Source organism: Elephas maximus, chromosome 2 (assembly GCF_024166365.1).
Source record: "Elephas maximus indicus isolate mEleMax1 chromosome 2, mEleMax1 primary haplotype, whole genome shotgun sequence".
Lineage (NCBI taxonomy): Eukaryota > Metazoa > Chordata > Mammalia > Proboscidea > Elephantidae > Elephas > Elephas maximus.
Window position 1 is genome coordinate 123263723 of NC_064820.1, and position 21375 is coordinate 123285097.

The following is a 21375-nucleotide window of genomic DNA, read 5'->3' on the forward strand; positions in this document are numbered from 1 at the left end:
GTACAAAAGCCATTCACCCCTAGCCCCTGGCAACCACTGATCTGCCTTCTGTCTGTAGAATATTTTTAGAATTTCCTGTAAATAGAGTTATAAATACGTAGTTTTCAATGCTTCAAAGGCCTGAGTAGCAGGGACTGGGGTCTGGGAACCATAGTTTCAGGGGACACCTAGGTCAATTGGCATAACAAAATGTATTAAGAAAACATTCTGCATCCCACTTTGGTGATGGGGTCTTAAATGCTAGCAAGCGGCCATGTAAGATGCATCAATTGGTCTTAACACACCTGGAGAAAAACAGAACGAAGAACAGCAAAGACACAAGGTAAATATGAGCCCAAGAGACAGAAAAGGTCACATAAACCGGAGACTTCTATCAGCCTGAGACCGGAAGAACTAGGTGGTACCCGGCTACTAGATGGTGGTGGGCTACCACCAATGACTGCCCCGACAGGGAGTACAACAGAGAATCCCTGATGGAGCAGGAGAATAGTGCAATACAGACCTCAAGTTTTCATGAAAAGATCAGACTTAACGGTCTGACCAAGACTGGAGGGGCCCCAGAAGTCATGGCCCCCAGACTGTCTGTTAGCCCAAGATGAACCATTCCCAAAGGCAACTCTTCAGACAGGAATTGGACTAGACTGTAAGATAGAAAATGATACTGGTGAGGAGGGCGCTTCTTGGCTGAAGTAGACACATGAGACTATGTGGGCAGCTCCTGTCTGGAGGCGAGATGAGAAGACAGAGGAGTACAGGAGCTGGTTGAATGGACATGGGGAATACAGGGTGGAGAGGAAGAGTGTGCTGTCACATGAGGGGGAGAGCAGCGAGGGTTACATAGCAAGGTGTGTATAAGTTTTTGTATGAGAGACTGACTTGATTTGTAAACTTTCACTTAAAGCACAGTAAATAAAAAAGAATGTGGCTTTTTGTGTCTTATATCACTTACTATAATGCTTTTGAAATGAATCCGTATTGTTTCATTAGTTTATTCCTTTTTATTGCTAAGTAGCAGTCCATTGTATGGATATACCACAATTTGTTTATCCATTCACCAGTTCATAGAAATTTAGGTTGTTTCCGGTTTTCGGCTATTATGAATAAAGTTGCTATAAACATTCAAGTATAAGTTTTTATGTGGAAATACATTTTCTTTTCTTTGATAAATACCTAGGAGTGATATTGTTCAATTGTGTCATACATGTGTGAAACTACCCGTTTTCCAAAATGAGTGTACTGTTTTGCATTTTCTCCAGCAATCTATGAAGGTTTCAGTTGTTTCATGTCCTTGACAATACTTGGCATGTCTTTTTAATTTTAGTCATTCTAGTGGGTATATAATGATATCGTATTGTGGTTTTAATTTGCGTTTCCCTAGTGACTAATGATATTGAACACTTTTTCATGTGCGTATCTGCCATTCGTTTTTCTTCTTTGTTGAGGTGTCTGTTCAAATTTGTTGTCTTTTTTTTTTTTTTTCTTCTGTTTATTAGTTGTGTGTTTTTATTGTGTTCTCAGAGCTTGTTGTATATTCTGGATATAAGTCTTATACATGTTTTGCAAATTTTTTTCTGAGAATCTATGGCTTGCCTTTCTATTTTCTTAACAATGTCTTTTTTCTGTTATAATCTATACCCAACAAAACATATAACATCAATTTCTGCGTGTACACTTCAGTAATACTGATTACATTCTTCAAATTGTGTACCCATTTTTACTCTCTTTTTCCAAATTATCCCACCACCATTAGCATACCTACAATGCACTTCAAGCTGAAACTGCCTGTTTCCCTCTCCCTTCTATCTTCGGTAACCACTAATTATTTAACCCTGGTGGTGTAGTTGTTAAGTGCTACAGCTGCCAACCAAAGGGTCGACAGTTTGAATCCACCAGGCGCTCCTTGGAAACTCTATGGGGCAGTTCTACTCTGTCCTATAGGGTCGCTATGAGTCGGAATCGACTCGACGGCACTGGGTTTGGTTTTTTGGTTTTTATATATTTGTTTTCTGTAAATGATATCAAACAGTATTTGCCCCTTGTGTCTGACTTGTTTCGCTCGGCATAATATCCTCAAGGTTCATCCATGTTGTGGCATGCAGACATACTTCATACCTCTTTATAGTTGAACGATATTCCATTGTATGTATATACCACATTTGGCTTATCCATTCATCAATTGATGGACATTTCAGTTGTTGTCACCTTTTGGCTATTGTGAATAGTGCTGCAGTAAACATTGGTGTACATATGTCTGTCTGTGTCGCTGCTTTCAGGTCTTTTGGGTGTATACTTAACAATGCATTTTGAAGACCAAGTGTTTTTTAATTTTGATGGTCTGTCTTACCCATTTTTTCTATTCATATTTTTTATGTCATAAGGAATCGTTGCATAATCCAAGGTCAGAAAGATTTTCTCCTAATCTTTCCTTTTAGAAGTTTTGTAACTGGAGCTCTTATGGTTAGGTATGTGATCTATCAGGAGTTAATTTTAACATTGGTGTACATATGTCTGTCTGTGTCGCTGCTTTCAGGTCTTTTGGGTGTATACTTAACAATGCTTTTTGAAGACCAAGTGTTTTTTAATTTTGATGGTCTCTCTTACCCATTTTTTCTATTCATATTTTTTATGTCATAAGGAATCGTTGCATAATCCAAGGTCAGAAAGATTTTCTCCTAATCTTTCCTTTTAGAAGTTTTGTAACTGGAGCTCTTATGGTTAGGTATATGATCTATCAGTAGTTAATTTTTTTTAAGATAATGTAGTATGGGCCAACGTTCATTATTTGACTTACGGCTATGCAATTGTTCCAGCATTACTTGTGGAAAAGGTTATTCTTATTTAATTACCTTGGCACGTTTGTCAAAAAATCAGTTGAATATATATGTATTGTCCCTTTATTGAACTCTATTCTGTTTCACTGATCTGTATATTCTTTTGCCAGTGCCACACTGATTTGCTTATAGTAGCTTTATAATTTGTGAAACAAGTTAATGTTTTTCTCTTGGTTCTTTTTCAAAATTGTTTTGGCTATTGTAGGTTATTTGTATTTTTACAAACATTTTAGAATCAGCTAGTCAATTTTTATGGAAAAGTTTTTTGATAATTTGAGTGGGATCGTATTGAATTTATAGATCAATTTAGAGAAAACTGACAGTTAACAATTTTATTCTTCCAATCCATGAACATAGTATATCTCGCCATTTATTTAGATATGCTTTAATTTCTCTCAACAATGTTTTGTCGATTTCAGAGTCCAGATCTTACACATTTTTTGTTAAATTTATCCCTAAATAGTTCATATTTTGATGCTATTGTTTTTAAAAATTTAGATTCTAATTGTTCATTGCTAGTATGTAGAAATACATCTGATTTTTTTAATGTTATCCCAGTATCCCATGACCTTACTTTACCTCATTTATTAATTCTAGTAGTTTGTGCGCATGTGTGTGTGTGTTTAAATTTCTCAGGATTTTCTACGTGAGTAGTCACATCTTCAATCAATAAATATAGTTTTACTTTTTTCCTTTCCAATCTGGGTGCTGTTTATTTCTTTTCCTTACTCTATTTCACTGGCTAGGACCTCCAGTAAAATGAGAGTGGACATCTTTGCCTTGATCTTAGGAGGAAAGTATCAAATTTTTTACTATTTAGTATGATGGCGAGTGTAGATTCATTGTTGATGCCATTCAAAAAGAATTTTCCTTATTTAAACTCTTATTTTATTCATTGTGGCCAACTATTTTATCTCTTATCTCACATTAACACCAGTATATTTAAGCTCTGCCCCCCTTCTTTGCCTGTTCATTCAAAGGCATGAGGAGCCCAAAGTGGCCAGGTGGCAGTCTTAACTTCCAGTTCAGTGGAATTATTGTTGTGTTTCCTGATGGAAGCAGTTCTCCCTTTGGAACTAAGACCACTAGACTAGCAAAGTATAGGGTCACAGGGAGTGGAAGTAAAAATTTTGCTAGTGGATCACTAGGGGTTATAGTGAATGGTGCCACACCCATTTATGGTTTTAGGTTTTGGAAGTTTATTGAAATTTTTCTGAAAGTACATTTGGAGTATAAATCAAAGTTGGTAATCCAGAACCCTTTCTTGATAAAAATTTTTGAATATTCTGAAAAGAGTACTTGGTTTTGGCTGTTTAACCTCATTTTGATTGACCTTGCGTAGGTTTTCAGGCAGAATGGAGCTATTTGCCTTTGGTGGATATCTGGTAAAATATTTTGGTTTATATGTTTATGAAGATGTTATTTAATGGAGCCTGTTGATTTGAAAGGTCAAATTGCCTTTCAAGAACTTATGCATTCTTTTGTAGGGCTCAAAATCTCCATCACCAAGACCAAACATGCCTGTTCGATACTTCATAATGAAGAGTAGCAATTTGAGAAACCTTGAGATTTCTCAGCAGAAGGGTATCTGGTCTACAACCCCTAGTAATGAGCGGAAGCTAAATCGAGCTTTTTGGGAAAGCAGCATGGTTTACTTGGTATTTTCTGTTCAAGGATCTGGGCATTTCCAGGTGAGCCATCCTGAAACAGTGAAATGGGGTTGTTCTGGCTGCAGTTTAGACTACAGAGATCAAAAAACCTGGCTTTTTATTTCATCAGAACACAGGAATACTTTTGCTTGACTGAGAATAAGGAGTATATTGCTCCTCTTCAAGAGAACAATAGAACAGTGATCCTTTTGTTTTTGCCTTGTCTTACTAGAGCCTCTTCAGATTAACAGTTTCTTCTGAAGATAATTTTAGATGTGCTAATTCCCAGGTGGATTAAAAGTAGTGAGAAACTTGACCTTCTGGTAAAATGTTTATTTAAATAAACCAAGAAAGTTAGTGTCAACAATTAAGACACTTAGTGTGGTTTCTTAACTCATTTTGACTTAATATATGTCAGAATTTATAAAATAGTGAATTTATTATATGATATCAATTACTATAATTTTCAGAAATAAGAGTTTGGAAGTTTTTTTATATCTATCATGGAATAAATGTGGACTTAGAGTTGTTGCTATATTATTTAGAAAATACCTATTAATATTTGAAATTGTTAGAAGACTGCGATTGGCCTTTCTGTAAAATTTGCTAGTATTATTAACTAAATCTTTTTATAAAAATACATTTAACAAGCAGCTAATTTTTTTTTGTTCTGTATCTTATTTTTATATACATTTTTAACTTAAACTAAAGATTTAGAGCGTTATCAGGTAAATTGAATCTAGTTTAATATCTTGTTCACCCCCACACCTTCCCCCCACTTTACCTACAGGGATTTTCTAGGATGTCTTCTGAGATTGGAAGGGAGAAGAGTCAGGATTGGGGCTCAGCTGGACTAGGAGGAGTATTTAAGGTGGAATGGATACGAAAAGAAAGTCTTCCCTTTCAGTTTGCACACCATTTGCTCAATCCTTGGAATGATAACAAGAAAGTCCAGATAAGTAGAGATGGGCAGGTATGTAATGGCATTTACAGTGTTTTTTTTTTTTTTTTTTTTTTCACTTTTGTTTTTGTTTTACTTTGCTGTTATTCAGTGATTTGTTTGAGTAGCAAATTGTATATTCCTTATGCACTTGGGAAACAGTGGTTCAGATTTGTTAAGGAGCTAGTAAAAACCTACTTGTAAATGTGTCTGATAGAGCTCATTGCTTTTTTAACATTTTTTAAGTTTGGCTTCTCTCTGTCTTTGCATATATAAAATCATTTATAGGCCACTTCATGGAGGGTCTTGTTGTCTTACTAAAGATCTCAGCAAAACAAAACGCAATTCTGAATTAATTTGACTAAAGTTGTAAGAAGAAAACAGTAATTAACTTCTTTATAGCTTTAACTGTTTATATGAAGTAAATAACAAACTTTTAATATTCTAGTTGTTTTATTTCTGTTGTTTTGCTTTGCCTTCAGGATGCTGCTGGCATAGATTTTAAACTAGTTAAGGTGACAGGAATTAAAATATGTTGATAATATACTGTGCTAACTGCTTCATATGATCTAATTTAATCCTTATGCATAAAATGAGTTATTGGCCCAATTTTATGTAGGCGAAAATAGACTCAGAAGGATTAATTTTACTGAAGGTCACATAACTAATAATTGATTTGAACTAGTGTGACTCACTTCAAATCATTATGTGAAAAGTGTTTGGATTCTTTTTAAGTCCCTATCAGATGTATCATGCCACAAGGGGATAATAAAGGGATATCCACAGCCCCCCCAAAATTGAATAAAAACATTTTAGTTTTTATCCTATAATAGCGATTTTCAAACAAATCTAAATTATTCTTAAGATATGAATGCTCAGTCAACTAAGATAGTTTCTCAGGAAACAAAACATATAATAGGTTTTACAGTAAATCTTGGGAAGTTCAAGCTGAGTGCTTTTGCCAAACCCTATTAAAAGCAAAATCCATTATTTCCAGTTAGAAAAGTTTCCAGAAGTGTTCCATGGAAATCTCTCAACCATTTTGTAACAGATAGTTGAGATATTTGCAGGTTGGCACTACAAGCCTGGAAGTCAACTCAATAAATCTAAAAACGTAGAATTAGACCAGTGCACATCATATGATTTTAGCATGTTCTAGTAGAAAAATGAAATTTATTTTCTTAAGTTTTTATCAGTATAGGTTTTGATGATTAAAAAAAGCACATTTCAATCTAATTATTTTTGCTTACTTTGACTTTTGATTTATCTAGGAACTAGAACCTCAAGTTGGTGAACAGTTGCTGCAGTTATGGGAACGCCTTCCATTAGGAGAAAAAAACCCAACTGATTGACACTCAGGTTATAGCATACTTTAGTACTGGTGGTGTTTGTCATCATTAAGAACATCTTTCAGATTACTTATATATATATTTTTTACCTTTCCAGAACTTTTAGTTGCTGAAGAACATCATGCCTGTTTATAACCACTGAACGCACTGATTTCTGAAAACTGAGATGAGGTTATGTGTTATAAATGGGCTTCTTTAGAATGTTTCAAAACTGCTCAGTGTAAAAAAAGGATCATCTTAATTTTTATAATGATCATAGGGAATTATCACTTACTGTTTGTAATTGTAGGTTTAGTAGTTTCATTTTTTGACACAGAACAGCATTATTTTAAACATACTTACTTTATAAAGTTAAACATTTCATTTGTTTAAAACACTGATTTATAACACTAATGATTTTTTAATGCACAGTAAATTATTTTCTTTTAATAAAGGTCTGAACCATATCATTTAAACACTGTTTTATAACAGTCAACTCTTAAGATGTATCACTAAAAACAAGCAGAAACAACTAAATTCTAAAAATGTCACTTTTAAAGCTAGTACATGCTGGAAAGGACTATTCGTTCTGCCATTTTTAACTTGATATACATTAATGAAAAAAGAAATGTTCTTTTTCAGCAGTTATGAAATGTAGTAAAATCTGAAAAAAGGTAGAGAGTTTCTCCCTGCTTTTGATCAGATCAAAGTTAGTGCTCAGTTTTATTCCTGGTCCTGCTTCATTTAACCTGTTTTGAACCATACACATTCCTTCCTCTCACTTTACAACCTTTACATGTCTTATGTGAACACAAATTATGACCTCTTTGTTTTGGCTAGGGAAATTTGATTTAGACTATTTAAAAAGTTTTAACAAGTTTAAAAAATTGCTTAACAGGAGAAGTAGTTTGGTTGGTGTATGTCTTCCAAACTAAAGCCTGTAACCAACACAATTCTAAATGCCTTCTCCCATTTTTCTTTTTAGTATTTTTTCTCTTATTTATGCTTTTGGTGATGATTTTTCTTTGTTGCATTTGTGGCTTAATAAACGGGAAGTAATTTTTTTGTAAATCTGTGCTGGGGCCAACTCATATTTCTTTGCCACCTCAGAATTATTTGATTTTATCTGTTTACTACTGCTGTCTATAAAGCTTCCTTAGAGAGTTTTGAAGGGCAAAACAGAGGTACAGGGAAAAATGAAAGAAATGTCTTGGTTAACAGCTCAGCTCTAAATAGAACAGGTTTGATAGCAGTTCTCATGCTACGTTTGGGTTATTGTTTAGAAAGAAAAACAAACGCGAACTTTCTTTAAACACAGACGGAAACTTCAAAGTCCTTGTGCTTCTGTATTTGAGGACAAAGAAATGGAAAAATCATACACACACAAAAAAAACCCACAGGTCAACATAAAATCTTAAGAGCTGTTCTCCTTTGTCTGAGAAACATTATATATTGGTGCATTAGTTTACAATGCCAGCTGTGATTTTTGTGTTTGTGGCGATTAAATTTTTGTTTTATTCTTTGAAACATACCTGTAAATTGAGCTTATATGAATTATGTTGCACTGTATGATGTGTATTAGTTCTTTTCTTGTTAGAGCAACTTTTGTCTTCCTGATTATGTATTTTGTTTAGATATATGTATTTATCAGTTCTCAGTGTTATGAATTTGGAAGTAAGGATTTTTAAAAAATAGAACTTAATTTCCTTTTTTTTTTTTTTAATATCTAGTCCTGTATGTAATGATAGGGTTTGTTGGTATTTAAAATGAATACAATTTGAATGTAGTAAAAATGCTGATTTTGAAAGAGATGAACTTTAAATATACTTATTAAATAAAATTTTATTAAATTATTCAGATCTTGTTATTTCTGATACTGTATAAAAGGACCGCTTAGATAATATTGAATTTCAAACACTCTGAAGAATATTAAATTAATAGATTAGGTAATGGTTTGATTTTAACCCTTCCCCCTGAAAAAATTTGCCTAATTAATGAAGGGGAATAGTAAAAGTCTCAAAGCATATGTTTATAGTCTTTTAAATATTAATAAAATGTTCACAAGTAGGAAATCTATACTATTATGTTGAAATGTTTCTATATACAATGAAATGTACCTTGTGCTTAATAAATGTTAAAATTTTTGTCTAAACACCCAAGGGGAAATCATTTATAGTACAATATCCTGGTAGTTAACCCTGTTTTTAGCTGAAGAATTCAGTTCTGTTCTGTCAACTAGTTCATTTTTTGTTTCTGTCAGCTATCATTCATTTAGAAAACACAGAGTATCTACTGTTTGCCAAGTGTCTTAGTTATCTGGTTCTGCTATAACAGAAATACCATAAGTGGATGGCTTTAACAAAGATAAATTTATTCTCTCAAGTCTAGAAGGCTAGAAGTCCAAATTCAAGGTGCCAGCTCCTGGAGAATGCTCTCTCGGTTCTGGGGGAAGGTCTTTGTCATCAGTCTTCCCCTGGTCTAGGAGCTTCTCAGCGCAGGGACCCCATGTCCAAAAGACACACTCCACTCCTGACACTGCTTTCTTGGTAGCGTGAGGTCCCTCTCCTCATTGCTCTATTCTCTCTTTATATCTCAAAAAGAGATTGACTCAAGATACAACCTAATTCTGTGTATTGAATCCTGCCTCATTAACATCATAGAGGTTAGGATTTACAACACAGGATAATCACATCAGGTTACAAAATGGTGGGCAACCACACAATACTGGGAATCATGGCCTAGCCAAGTTGACATACATTTTGGGGGACACAGTTCAATCCATAACACCAAGTAATGTCCAAGTGTTTCTATGTAGAAAGTCACAGTATGTTAGATACTTGGTCTCCATCAGTCTTTCATCTCCCAGAGAAATTTAGCATGTTTTAGTTTGTTTTCACTGATTCACTGGGAGTAGTTCATTGTCCGTTATAATAAATATTTTTGAGTATCATTTACAGTGGCATACTAAGATCTATCAAGTACATACTTGCTGTCCAGGAGGAGCTTAGAGTCTTTGGAGTAACCGTTTTATTTGGCCTAGTATACCAGTGGGTAGTATACCAGTTACCAGTTGCTGTCACGTCTGCTCCAACTCCTGGCGATTCCATGTATGTCAGAGTATAGTTGTGCTTCACAGGATTTTCAAAGGCTGATTTTTCGGAAGTAGACTGTCAGGCCTTTCCTCTGAAGTGCCTCTGAGTGGACTAAAATTTCCAACCCTTTTGTTAGCCACAAAGTGCTTTAACTATTTGCACCACTCAGGGACCCCTTGGTCTAGTATATAACGGAAAACCAAACCCACGGCCATTGAGTCGATTCCAACTCGTAGTGACTTTATAGGACAGAATAAAACTGATCCATAGGGTTTCCAAGGCCGTAATATTTACAGAAGCATACTGCCACGTCTTTCTCCTGTGGAGAAAGTAGCCAAGCTCTTAACCAGTGTACCACCACGCTCCTCCTGGTCTAGTATTAGTACCATAAAATTGATAAGTACCGGGCATTTAAGAGGTGTACGAACATTGAAGACTTCATGGTGGAGATGCATTTGAGGATGCCTTTAAGAATAGATGTTATCATTAGCTGCCATGGAGTCAGCTTCCAACTCATGGTGACCTCGTGCACAATGAAATGAAATGCCTAGCCCTGCACCATCCCCATGATGGGTTGTAGACTGGATCGTTGTGATTGTAGGGTTTTCATTGGCTATTTTTCAGAAGTAGATTGACAAGCCTTCTTGGTTTGTCTTAGTCTAAAAGCTCCTCTGAAACCTATTGAGCATCATAGCAACATCTAAACCACCATTGACAGAAGGGTGGTGGCTGTGCATGCAGTGCATTGGCCAAGAATCGAACCTGGGTCTCTTGCATGGAAGGCAAGAATTCTACCACTGAACCACCACTGCTGCCATTTTAAGAATGGAAAAAAATTGTAAAATGATTGGGATAGAAAACTAAAAAAATAGTGAAAAGCTGGGAAAGGATAAGGTATATTTGGGAAACAGTCCATATTAGCTACTTCACAAGCTTTTGCATAAGAGTTTTGCAATGTGAAATATAGTGTTCATAAGAAAAGCTAAGGAACATGAATTGAATCCAGTGGATCTTGAACTTTAAAGTGCAACTGATGTGCCTATTAAAAGCACTTCAATACTGGATCTGATCAATACATTTGTAATAGGGCTCAAGAATTTACATTTTTAGCAAACATCAGAGACTGTTGATTCAAATTGACCATGTATCACATTGAAACAGATGGATAAAATTAAAGAAGATAGCTTTGGGTATTAAAGTTCACCAGGCATCAACATGAAATATTCATATTATGTTTAGCCATTTTAGTGCATTAAAATAATGGAGTTGATTGAAATGCTAAAAGTAGAGATAATGAAGCATTTACCTTATCGTGTCAATGAAATAAAGAGTTGAAGCCTGACTCCAGCACTAGGGATGAAAACAAATTGCTTAATATTTCTGGATTTCTAGTTTCCATGTCTGAAAAGTAGAAACAGTATCTTCCCTATCTATATCACAGGGCTGTTGGGAGGATCAGATGAGAGAGCATTTGGAAAACTATGAACACTACACAAATAAAAGTACTTCATATTAATGCCTAACAGTGCCCAACACACTCAAATATTGTAGCTCCCTAACATATATTTATTCAATAAATACATGTTCAGTGCCTATTATATCTAGGCATGGGAGTATAGCATTGAACAAATCCTTGCCCTCACAGAGTTTATATTGTAGTGGCTTATGTCCTGAGACTATCTTGAATCCCCTCATAATATGCAGGAAAATATACTATGTGTCCAGTGATGAGAGGACTGCAAGCCCATTGGCCTAGGAACGTGGAGTTGAAGATGCACAAATTGGTAAATTTGGTAGTCATCAGCATACAGATGGTATTTAAAAATTTAATTTGGGGGGTTTAAGGGCAATATTCACCCCTCTTTCTCTTGACTAAGTTCAAAACCACTTAAGGTAAAAGGGGGTCAAAATATTAAAATGACATCAAACCTGGAATAATATAAGTATATACACATATCTTTGTGTATATATGTGTGCACATAGAGATAATGAAAAAGGAAAAGGGCAATTTGTAACAGGAACAGGCCACTGGAAACTTTGCCCATAATAACAGCAAAGAACAAATGTCATATATTCCAGTTTACCATGGTCGGTCCCCCCATGGGTCTGTAAGTTTGTCGTACAGTGGGGATTTGCACATTGCTGTGATGCTGGAAGCTATACCACTGGAATTCAAACACCAGCAGAGTCACCTTTGGCAGACAGGTTTCAGCTGAGCTTCCAGACTAAGACAGACTAGGAAGTAAGAAGTGGCAGTCTACTTCTGAAAAGAATTAGCCAGTGAAAACATTATAGGTAACAGCAAAACATTGATATAGTTCTCGAATATGAGCCCCTCACTTGGAGGGCACTCAAAAATGACTGTGGAAAAGCTGTCTCCTCAAAGTAGAGTCGACCTTAATGACATGGGTGCAGTCAAGCTTTCCAGGACCTTTATTTGCTGATGTGACATGATTCAAAATAAGAAGAAACAGCTGCAAACATCTATTAATAATCAGAACCTGGAAAGTACAAAGTATGAATCTAGGAAAATTGGAAATCATCAAAAATGAAATGGAATGCATAAACATCGATATCCTGTGCATCAGTGAGCTGTAATGGACTGGGTAGGCATCAGTGAGCCATAATGGACTGGGTAGGTATCAGTGAGCCGAAATGGACTGGTATTGGCCATTTTGAATCAAACAATCATATGGTCTATTATACTGGGAATGAAACTTGAAGGGGAATGATGATACATTCATCATCAAGAACATTTCAAGATCTATCCTGAAGTACAACACTCAGTAATAGGATAATAGCCATATTCCTACAAGAAAACCAGTTTATAAGACTATTATTCAAATCTATGCACCAATCACTAAGGCCAAAGATGAAGAAATAAAAGATTTTTACTAACTTCTGCAGTCTGATATTGATTGAACATGCAATCAGGATGTATTAATAATTACTGGTGATTGGAATGTGAAAATTGGAACCAAAGAAGGATCTGTAGTCAGAAAATACAGCCTTGGTGATAGAAACAACACAGGAGATCGCATGATAGAATTTTGTAAGACCAACAACTTATTTACAAATACCTTTTTTCAACAACATAAATGGCGACTATACACATGGACCTAACCAGAAGGAATGCACAGGAATCTGTGGAAAGAGATGATGGAAAAGCTCAATATCATCAGCCAGAACAAGGCCAGGGGCCAACTGCAGAACAGACCACCAATTGCTCATATGCAATTTCAAGTTAAAACTGAAGAAATTTAGAACAAGTCCATGAGAGCCAAAGTATGAGTACATCCCACATGAATTTAGAGAACATCACAAGAATAAATTTGACACGTTGAACACTAATGACCAAAGACCAGATGAGTTGTGGAATGACATCAAGGACATCATACACAAAGAAAGCAAAAGGTCATTAAAAAGACAAGAAAGAAAGAAAAGACCAAAATTGGTGTCAGAAGAGACTCTGAAACTTGCTCTTGAAAGTTGAGCAGCTAAAGCTAATGGAAGAAATGATGAAGTAAGAACTGAATAGGAGATTTCAAAGGGCGGCTGGAGAAGACAAAGGAAAGTATTACAACGACATGTGCAATGACCCGGAGGTATAAAACTAATCAGAAGAACACACTCGACATTTCTGAAGCTGAAAGAAATGAAAAAAAAATTCAAACCTCGAGTTGCAATAGTGAATGATTCTATGTAGAAAATATTAAACAATGCAGGAAACATCAAAAGAAAATGGAAGGAGTAGGGGGGCCGAGACGGTGGAATAGCCAGATGCTTCTGGCAACCCTTCTTACAACAAAGACCCCCCAAAAAACAAGTGAGATGATTAAATTTCTGACAAACTAGGAGCCCTGAACGTCAAAGGCAAAGGTAGAAAACGGACTGAGCGGCACGTGGAGGGAAAGAAGGTTCAGAAGCGAAGAGGATTTGCCGGACCTGAATAGCTGGGATCCCTCAGGCACCATTCCCGGGAGCGGCTGCAGCAGGCTGGTAGTAGCATTTGGCTGCAGTTTCCTCAGGCAGAAGCAGCCAGCTGCACAGCCTACTCGTACGTCCGGAACCATACAATAATGGCACTCTCGGCAAAAGCTAAGTACTTGTGTATACAGCCCCCCACCCCCAAGCTGGCTTCAGAGGCTGTTGATCTCCCTGGGCCTGAGATAGGCCCTGCTGAGTGCCTGGATGCATTCTCACAGCCTTGAAGGATGAATAAATTCCCAAATTCCACTAACCGGGGAGCTCCAGACATAAGCGGCTCCTGTCCAGGCACGAACGGTCCGTGTAGTTTGAATATCTTTCTTCCCTGCATGGACCTGTGTGGGCCCATTTCAGGAGAACAGGCACTTGTTGGCAGACTGCAACTGTTTAAGCTGTGCGGTGGAGAGGTGGGTGTCTGATGATTGACACCACTTTGCTGATTAAACAGGGCCCTCACCTACCCACAGCAGGGGCCTAAGGACTGGTGGCTCCACACAGGTCACCCAGCCACCCGTGACAGGGGTCCAAGGATAACTGGTACCTCCCAGTCCTTACAACCAAAAACATTGGGTGCCCATGGCCCATCTGCAGAACCCATCCACCTGTACGATTTAGGGAACAGGGACACGCTTTCCTCAGGGTCACTTGGGGGGCGATTCTCAGCCCACTGCCTTGTTCAGAGCATGACTCCCTGCTGCACTCAAATACCAGTACCTACACCAATCACCACTGCCCCTCTAAGTCTGTAGGACAGAGCCTATACCACACACTTGATGACCAGCTACCTGGACACCTGAGCTGAATCCATACAAGAAAAGTGAACAGACTCCTAGACTGATATACCTGATAACAGCTCTAACCATCTAGTGACAGGAAGTCAGAGCTTCAAAGGTAAAATAATCAAGCTAGCTCACTCAAGCAACCCATTCGGGCATATCAAAACAAAACAAAGCAAGAAACTAGGATACAGTAAATAAAGAGAAACTAATACAATAACTTATAGATGGCTCGGAGACAACAATCAATATCAAATCACAAAAAGAAACAGACTATGATCACTTCAACAAGCTCTCAAAACAAAGGATCTTGTAGATGAAAGTGCCTGTCTGGAATTAGCAGATGCAGACTACAAAAGATTAATACACAGAACTCTTCAAGACATCAGGAAGGAGATCAGGCAATATGCAGAAAAAGCCAAGGAACACACACATAAAACAGTTGAAGAAATTAAAAAGGCTATTTAAGAACATAGTGAAAAACTTAATAAGCTGCAAAAATCCATAGAGAGACAGCAATCAGAAATTCAGAAGATTAGCAATAAAATTACAGAATTAGACAACTCAATAGAAAGTCAGAGGAGCAGAATTGAGCAACTGGAAGGTAGAATTGGTGAGCTTGATGATAAAGCACTTGGCACCAATATATTTGAAGAAAAATCAGATAAAATAATTTAAAACAATGAAGAAACCTTAAGAATCATGTGGGACTCTATCAAGAGAAATAACCTACCAGAACAGGGTGGGATTACAGAAAATACAGAGAGAATTGTTGAAGATTTCTTGGCAGAAAACTCTGATATTGTGAAAGATGAGAAGATATCTATCAAGATGCTCATCGAACTCCACATAAGGTAGATGTTACAAGAAAGTCACCAAGACCTATTATAATCAAACTTGCTGAAACCAAAGATAAAGAGAGGATTTTAAAAGCAGCTAGGGATAAACGAAAAGTCACCTACAAAGGAGAGCCAATAAGAATAAGCTTGGACTACTCGGCAGAAACCATGCAGGCAAGAAGGCAATGGGATGACTTATTTAAAAAACTGAAGGAAAAAAATTGCCTGCCAAGAATCATATGTCCAGCAAAACTGTTTCTTACATATGAAGGTGACACGAGGACATTTCCAGATAAACAGAAGTTTAGGGAATTTGTAAAAACCAAACCAAAGCTACCAGAAATACTAAAGAGAGTTCTTCGGTTAGAAAATCAAGAATATCAGGTAACAACCCAAGACTAGAACACTGGGCAGAGCAATCAGAAGTCAACCCAGACAGGGAAATAAAAAAAACAAACCAAGATTCTTAAAAAAGCTCAAAGCAGGATAACAGAGATTGTATTATGCAAAAGAAGACAACATTAAAATAATAAAGAGGTACTAAGAAATGTAATCATAGATCTTCCATATGGAGAGGAAGATACGGCGATACAAAGAAATAAAATTTAGGTTTAAATTTAGTAAAATAGGGGTAAGTAATAAGGTAACCACAAAGGAGACAAACTATCCTACTCATCAAAATAAAATACAAGAAAAAAATAGAAAGCACAAACAAAATCAACAATGAATATGAGGAAAGGATAATAACGTACTCAGCACATAAAATTAAGTGGGAAAAAGAAATTGTCAACAACACACACACAAAAAAAAATGAAGATGATAGCACTAAATTCATACCTATCCATAATTTTGCTGAATGCAAATGGACTAAACGGCCCAATAAGAAGACAGAGAGTGGCAGAATGGGTTAAAAAACAAGATCCGTCTATATGCTGCCTACAAGAGACACACCTTAGACTTAGAGACACAAACAAACTAAAACTCAAAGGATGGAAAAAAATATATCAAGCAAACAACAATCAAAAAAGAGCAGGAGTGGCAATATTAATTTCTGACAAAATAGATTTTAAAGTTAAATCCATCAGAAAGGATAAGGAAGGACACTATATAATGATTAAAGGGACAATATACCAAGAAGATATAACCATATTAAATATTTATGCATCCAATGACAAGGCTGCAAGATACATAAAACAAACTCTATCAGCACTGAAAAGTGAGATAGCTCCACAATAATAGTAGGAGACACACCACTTTTGGTGAAGGACAGGACATCCAGAAAGAAGCTCAATAAGGACACAGAAGATCTAAATGCCACAATCAACCAAGTTGACCTCATAGACATATACAGAACACTCCACCCAACAGCAAACAACTATACTTTCTTTTCTAGTGCACATGGAACATTCTCTGGAATAGACCACATATTAGGTCAATAAAGCAAGGCTTAGCAGAATCCAAAATATTGAAATATTATAAACCATCTTCTCTGACCAGAAGGTCATAAAAGTAGAAATCAATAACAGAAAAAGCAGGAAAAAGAAATCAAACACTTGGAAAGTGAACAATACCCTGCTCAAAAAAGACTGGATTTTAGAAATCATTAAGGATGGAATAAAGAAATTCATAGAATCCAATGAGAATGAAAAGATTTCTTATCAAAACCTTTGGGACACAGCGAAAGCAGTGCTTAGAGGTCAATTTATATCAATAAATGCACACAACTAAAAAGAAGAAAGGGCCAAAATGAAAGAATTATTCCTACAGCTTGAACAAATAGAAAAATAAAAGAAACCCTCAAGCACTAGAAGAAAACAAATAATAAAAATTAGAGCTGAACTAAGTGAAATAGAAAACAGAAAAACAAGTCAAAGAGTTAACAAGACAAAAAGCTGGTTCTTTGAAAAAAACAACAAAATTGATAAACCACTGGCCAAACTGACCAAAGAAACACAGAAGAAGCAAATAACCAGAATAAGAAATGAGATGGGGGATATTACAACAGACCCAACTGAAATTGAAAGAATCATATCAGCTTACTATGAGAAATTGTACTCTTAACAAATTTGAAAACCTAGAAGAAATGGATGAATTTCTAGAAACACACTACCTACCTAAACTAACACAAACAGAGGCAGAACAACTAAATAGACCCATAGCAAAAGAAGAGATTGAAAAGGTAATCAAAAACTCCCAACAAAAAAAATGCCCTGGCCTGGATGGCTTCACTGCAGAGTTCTACCAAATTTTCAGAGAATGGTTAACACCACTACTACTAAAGGTATTTCAAAGCATAGAAAAGGAGGGAATACTACCAAACTCATTCTATAGCCACCATATCCCTGATACCAACACCAGGTAAAAACACCACAAAAAAGAAAATTACAGACCTATCTCTCATGAATGTAGATGCAAGAATCCTCAACAAAATTCTAGCCAATAGAATTCAACAATATATCAAAAAAATAATTCACCCTGACCAAGTGGGATTCATACCAGGTATGCAGGGATGGTTCAACATTAGAAAAACAATTAATGCAATTCACCACATAAATAAAAGACAAGAATCACATGATTTTATCGATTGATGCAGAAAAGGCATTTGACAAAGTTCAACACCCACTCATGATAAAAACTCTTAGCAAAATAGAAATAGAAGGAAAATTCCTCAACATAATAAAGGGCATCTATACAAAGCCAACAGCCAACATCGTCCTAAATGGGGAGAGCCTGAAAGCATTCCCCTTGAGATCCAGCACCAGACAAGGATGCCCTTTATCACCACTCTTATTCAACATTGTGCTGGAGGTCCTAGCCAGAGAAATTTATTCTAGATAAAGAAATAAAGGGCATCCAGACTGGTAAGGAAGAAGTAAAAGTATCTCTATTTGCAGATGACATGATGTTATACACAGAAAACCTTAAGGAATCCTCAAGAAAACTACTGAAACGAATAGAAGAGTTCAGCAGAGTATCAGGATACAAGATAAACACAAAAATCAGTTGGATTCCTCTACACCAACAAAAAGAACATCGAGGAGGAAATCACCAAATGAGTACTATGTACAGTAGCCCCCAAGAAAATATAATACTTAGGAATAAATCTTACTGGAGATGTAAAAGATCTATACATAGAAATCCACAAGACACTACTGCAAGAAACCAAGAGATCTATGTATGTGGAAAAACACAACTTGCTCATGGATAGGAAGACTTAACATTGTAAAATTGTCTCTTTTACCAAAAGCCACCTATAGATACAATGAAATTTGATCCAAATTCCAAAGACATTTTTTGATGAGATAGAGAAACCAATCACCAAATTCATATGGAAGGGAAAGAGGCCCCGGATAAGTAAAGCATTACCGAAAAAAAACAAAGTGGGAGGCCTCACTCTACCTGATTTTACAAATTATTATGCCACAACAGTTGTCAAAAAAGCCTGGTAATGGTACAACAACAGATACATAGACCAATGGAACAGAATTGAGAATCCAGGCATAAATCCATCCACATATGAGCAGCTGATATTTGACAAAGACCCAAATTCAGTTAAATGGGGAAAAGACAGTCTCTTTAACAAATGGTGCTGGCATAACTGGATATCCATCTGCAAAAAAGTGGAACAAGACCTATACCTCACACCGTGCACAAAAACTAACTCAAAATGGATCAAATACCTAAATATAAAATCTAAAACGATAAAGATCATGGAAGAAAAAATAGGGACAACACTAGGAGCCCTAATACATGGCATAAACAGTATACAAAACATTACTAACAATGCAGAAGAGAAACTAGATAACTGGGAGCTCCTAAAAATCAAACACTATGCTCATCCAAAGACTTCAACAAAAGAGTAAAAAGATTACCTACAGACTTGGAAAAAGTTTTTAGCTATGACATTTCTGATAAGTGATCTCTAAAGTCTACATGATACTGCAAAAACTCAACTGCAAAAAGACAAATAACCAGTTAAAAAATGGGCAGAAGATATGAACAGACACTTCACTTAAGAAGACATTTAGGTGACAAACAGATACAGGATGAAATGCTCACCATCATTAGCCATTAGAGAAATGCAAATCAAAACTACAATGAGATTCCATCTTATTCCAACAAGGCTGGCATTAATCCAAGGAACACAAAATAATAAATGTTGGAGAGGGTGTGAAGAGACTGGAACACTTATAAACTGCTGGTGGGAGTGTAAAATGGTACAACCACTTTGGAAATCAATTTGGTGTTTCCTTAAAAAGGTAGAAATAGAACTACCATACGATCCAGCAATCCCACTCCTTGGAATATATCCTAGAGAAATAAGGGCCTTTACATGAACAGATATATGCACACCCATGTTCATTGCAGTACTGTTTACAATAACAAAAAGATGGAAGCAACCAAGGTGCCCATCAATGAATGAATGCATAAACTATGGTATATTTGCACAATGGAATACTGTGCATCAATGAAGGAACAATGATGAATCCATGAAACATTTCATAACATGGAGGAATCTGGAAGGCATTATGCTGAGTGAGATTAGTCAGTTGCAAAAGGACAAATATTGTATAAGACCACTAATATAAGAACTCAAGAAATTGTTTAAACAGAAAAGAATTGTTACAAGAGGGGGGAGCGAGGGAGAGGGCTTTTCACTAATTAGTGGATAAAAACTGTTTTAGGTGAAGGAAAAGACAACACACAATACAGGAGAGGTCAGCACAACTGGACTAAACCAAAACCAAAGAAGTCTCTTGAATAAACTGAACACTATGAAGGCCAGTGTAGCAAGGGCAGGGGTTTGGGGCCCATGGTTTCAGGGGACATCTAAGTCAATTGGCATAATAAAATATATTAAGATAACATTCTGCATCCCACTTTCGAGAGCGGCATCTGGGGTCTTAAACACTAGCACACAGCCATCTAAGATGCATCAATTGGTCTCAACCCACCTGGACCAAAGGAGAATGAAGAACACCAAAGACACAAGGTAATTATGAGCTCAAGAGACAGAAAGGGCCACATAAACCAGAGACTACATCAGCCTGAGACCAGAAAAACTAGATGGTGCCCAGCTACAACTGATGACTGCTTTGACAGGGAACACAAGAGAGAACCCCTGAGGGAGCAGGAAAGCAGTGTGAAGGAGACCCCAAATTCTTGTAAAAAGACCAGACTTAATGGTCTGAGTGAGACTAGAAGGACCCCGGTGGTCATGGTCCCCAGACCTTCTGTTAGCTCAAGACAGGAAACGTTTTCAAAGCCAACTCTTCAGACAGGGATTGGACTGCACAATGGGGTAGAAAATGATACTAGGAAAAGTAAGCTTCTTGGATCAAATAGACACATGAGACCATGTTGGCATCTCCTGTCTAGAGCGGAGATGCAAGGGCAGAGGGGGTTGGAAGCTGGCCAAATGGTCAGGAAAATAGAGAGTGAATGGAAGAAGTGTGCTGTCTCTTTAGGGGGAGAGCAATTAGGAGTATATAGCAAGGTGTGTATAAATTTTTGTATGAGAGATTGACTTGATTTGTAAACTTTCACTTAAAGCACAATAAAAATCAAAGAAAAAAAGATTAAAAAAGAAGAGAGAGAGAGAGAGGGAAGGAATACACAGTGTCAGTATACCAAAAAGAATTGGTCGACCTTCAACCATTTTAGGAGGTAACATATGATCAGAAACTGATCATACTGAAGGAAGAAGTCCATCCTGTACTGAAGGCATTGGCAAAAAAAAGCTCCAGGAACTGATGGAATACCAAGTGAGACGTTTCATCAAACAAATGCACCACTGGAAGTACTCACTTGTCTATGCCAGGACATTCAGAAGACAGCTACTTGGCTAATGGACTGGAAGAGATCCATATTTGTGCCCATTCCAAAGAAAGGTGATCCAACAGAAAATGTCCTCACATTTATTGAAAGGTGTT

At 36.6% G+C, this 21375-nt stretch overlaps 1 protein-coding gene and 1 non-coding gene across 6 annotated transcripts in view; one reads left to right on the top strand and one right to left on the bottom strand.

Moving 5' to 3' along the window:
- YTHDC2 (YTH N6-methyladenosine RNA binding protein C2) overlaps positions 1 to 8532 on the top strand; it is a 68238-nt gene extending 59706 nt beyond the window's left edge. For 4 of the 5 annotated variants that reach the window (XM_049872346.1, XM_049872362.1, XM_049872372.1 and 1 more), the window contains exons 27-29: positions 4319 to 4522; positions 5271 to 5453; positions 6692 to 8532. In XM_049872346.1, coding sequence (XP_049728303.1) covers positions 4319 to 4522; positions 5271 to 5453; positions 6692 to 6772 — 468 coding nt within the window. In that variant the 3' untranslated portion in view covers positions 6773 to 8532. The remainder of the gene's footprint in view (positions 1 to 4318; positions 4523 to 5270; positions 5454 to 6691) is intronic. The other variant, XM_049872354.1, reaches the window with a different exon arrangement.
- Positions 8533 to 10581: 2049 nt separating this feature from the next.
- On the bottom strand, positions 10582 to 10652 carry TRNAG-UCC (transfer RNA glycine (anticodon UCC)). Its single transcript has one exon. It is a non-coding gene; the product is annotated as a tRNA-Gly (tRNA).
- Between the last annotated feature and the right edge of the window lie 10723 nt (positions 10653 to 21375).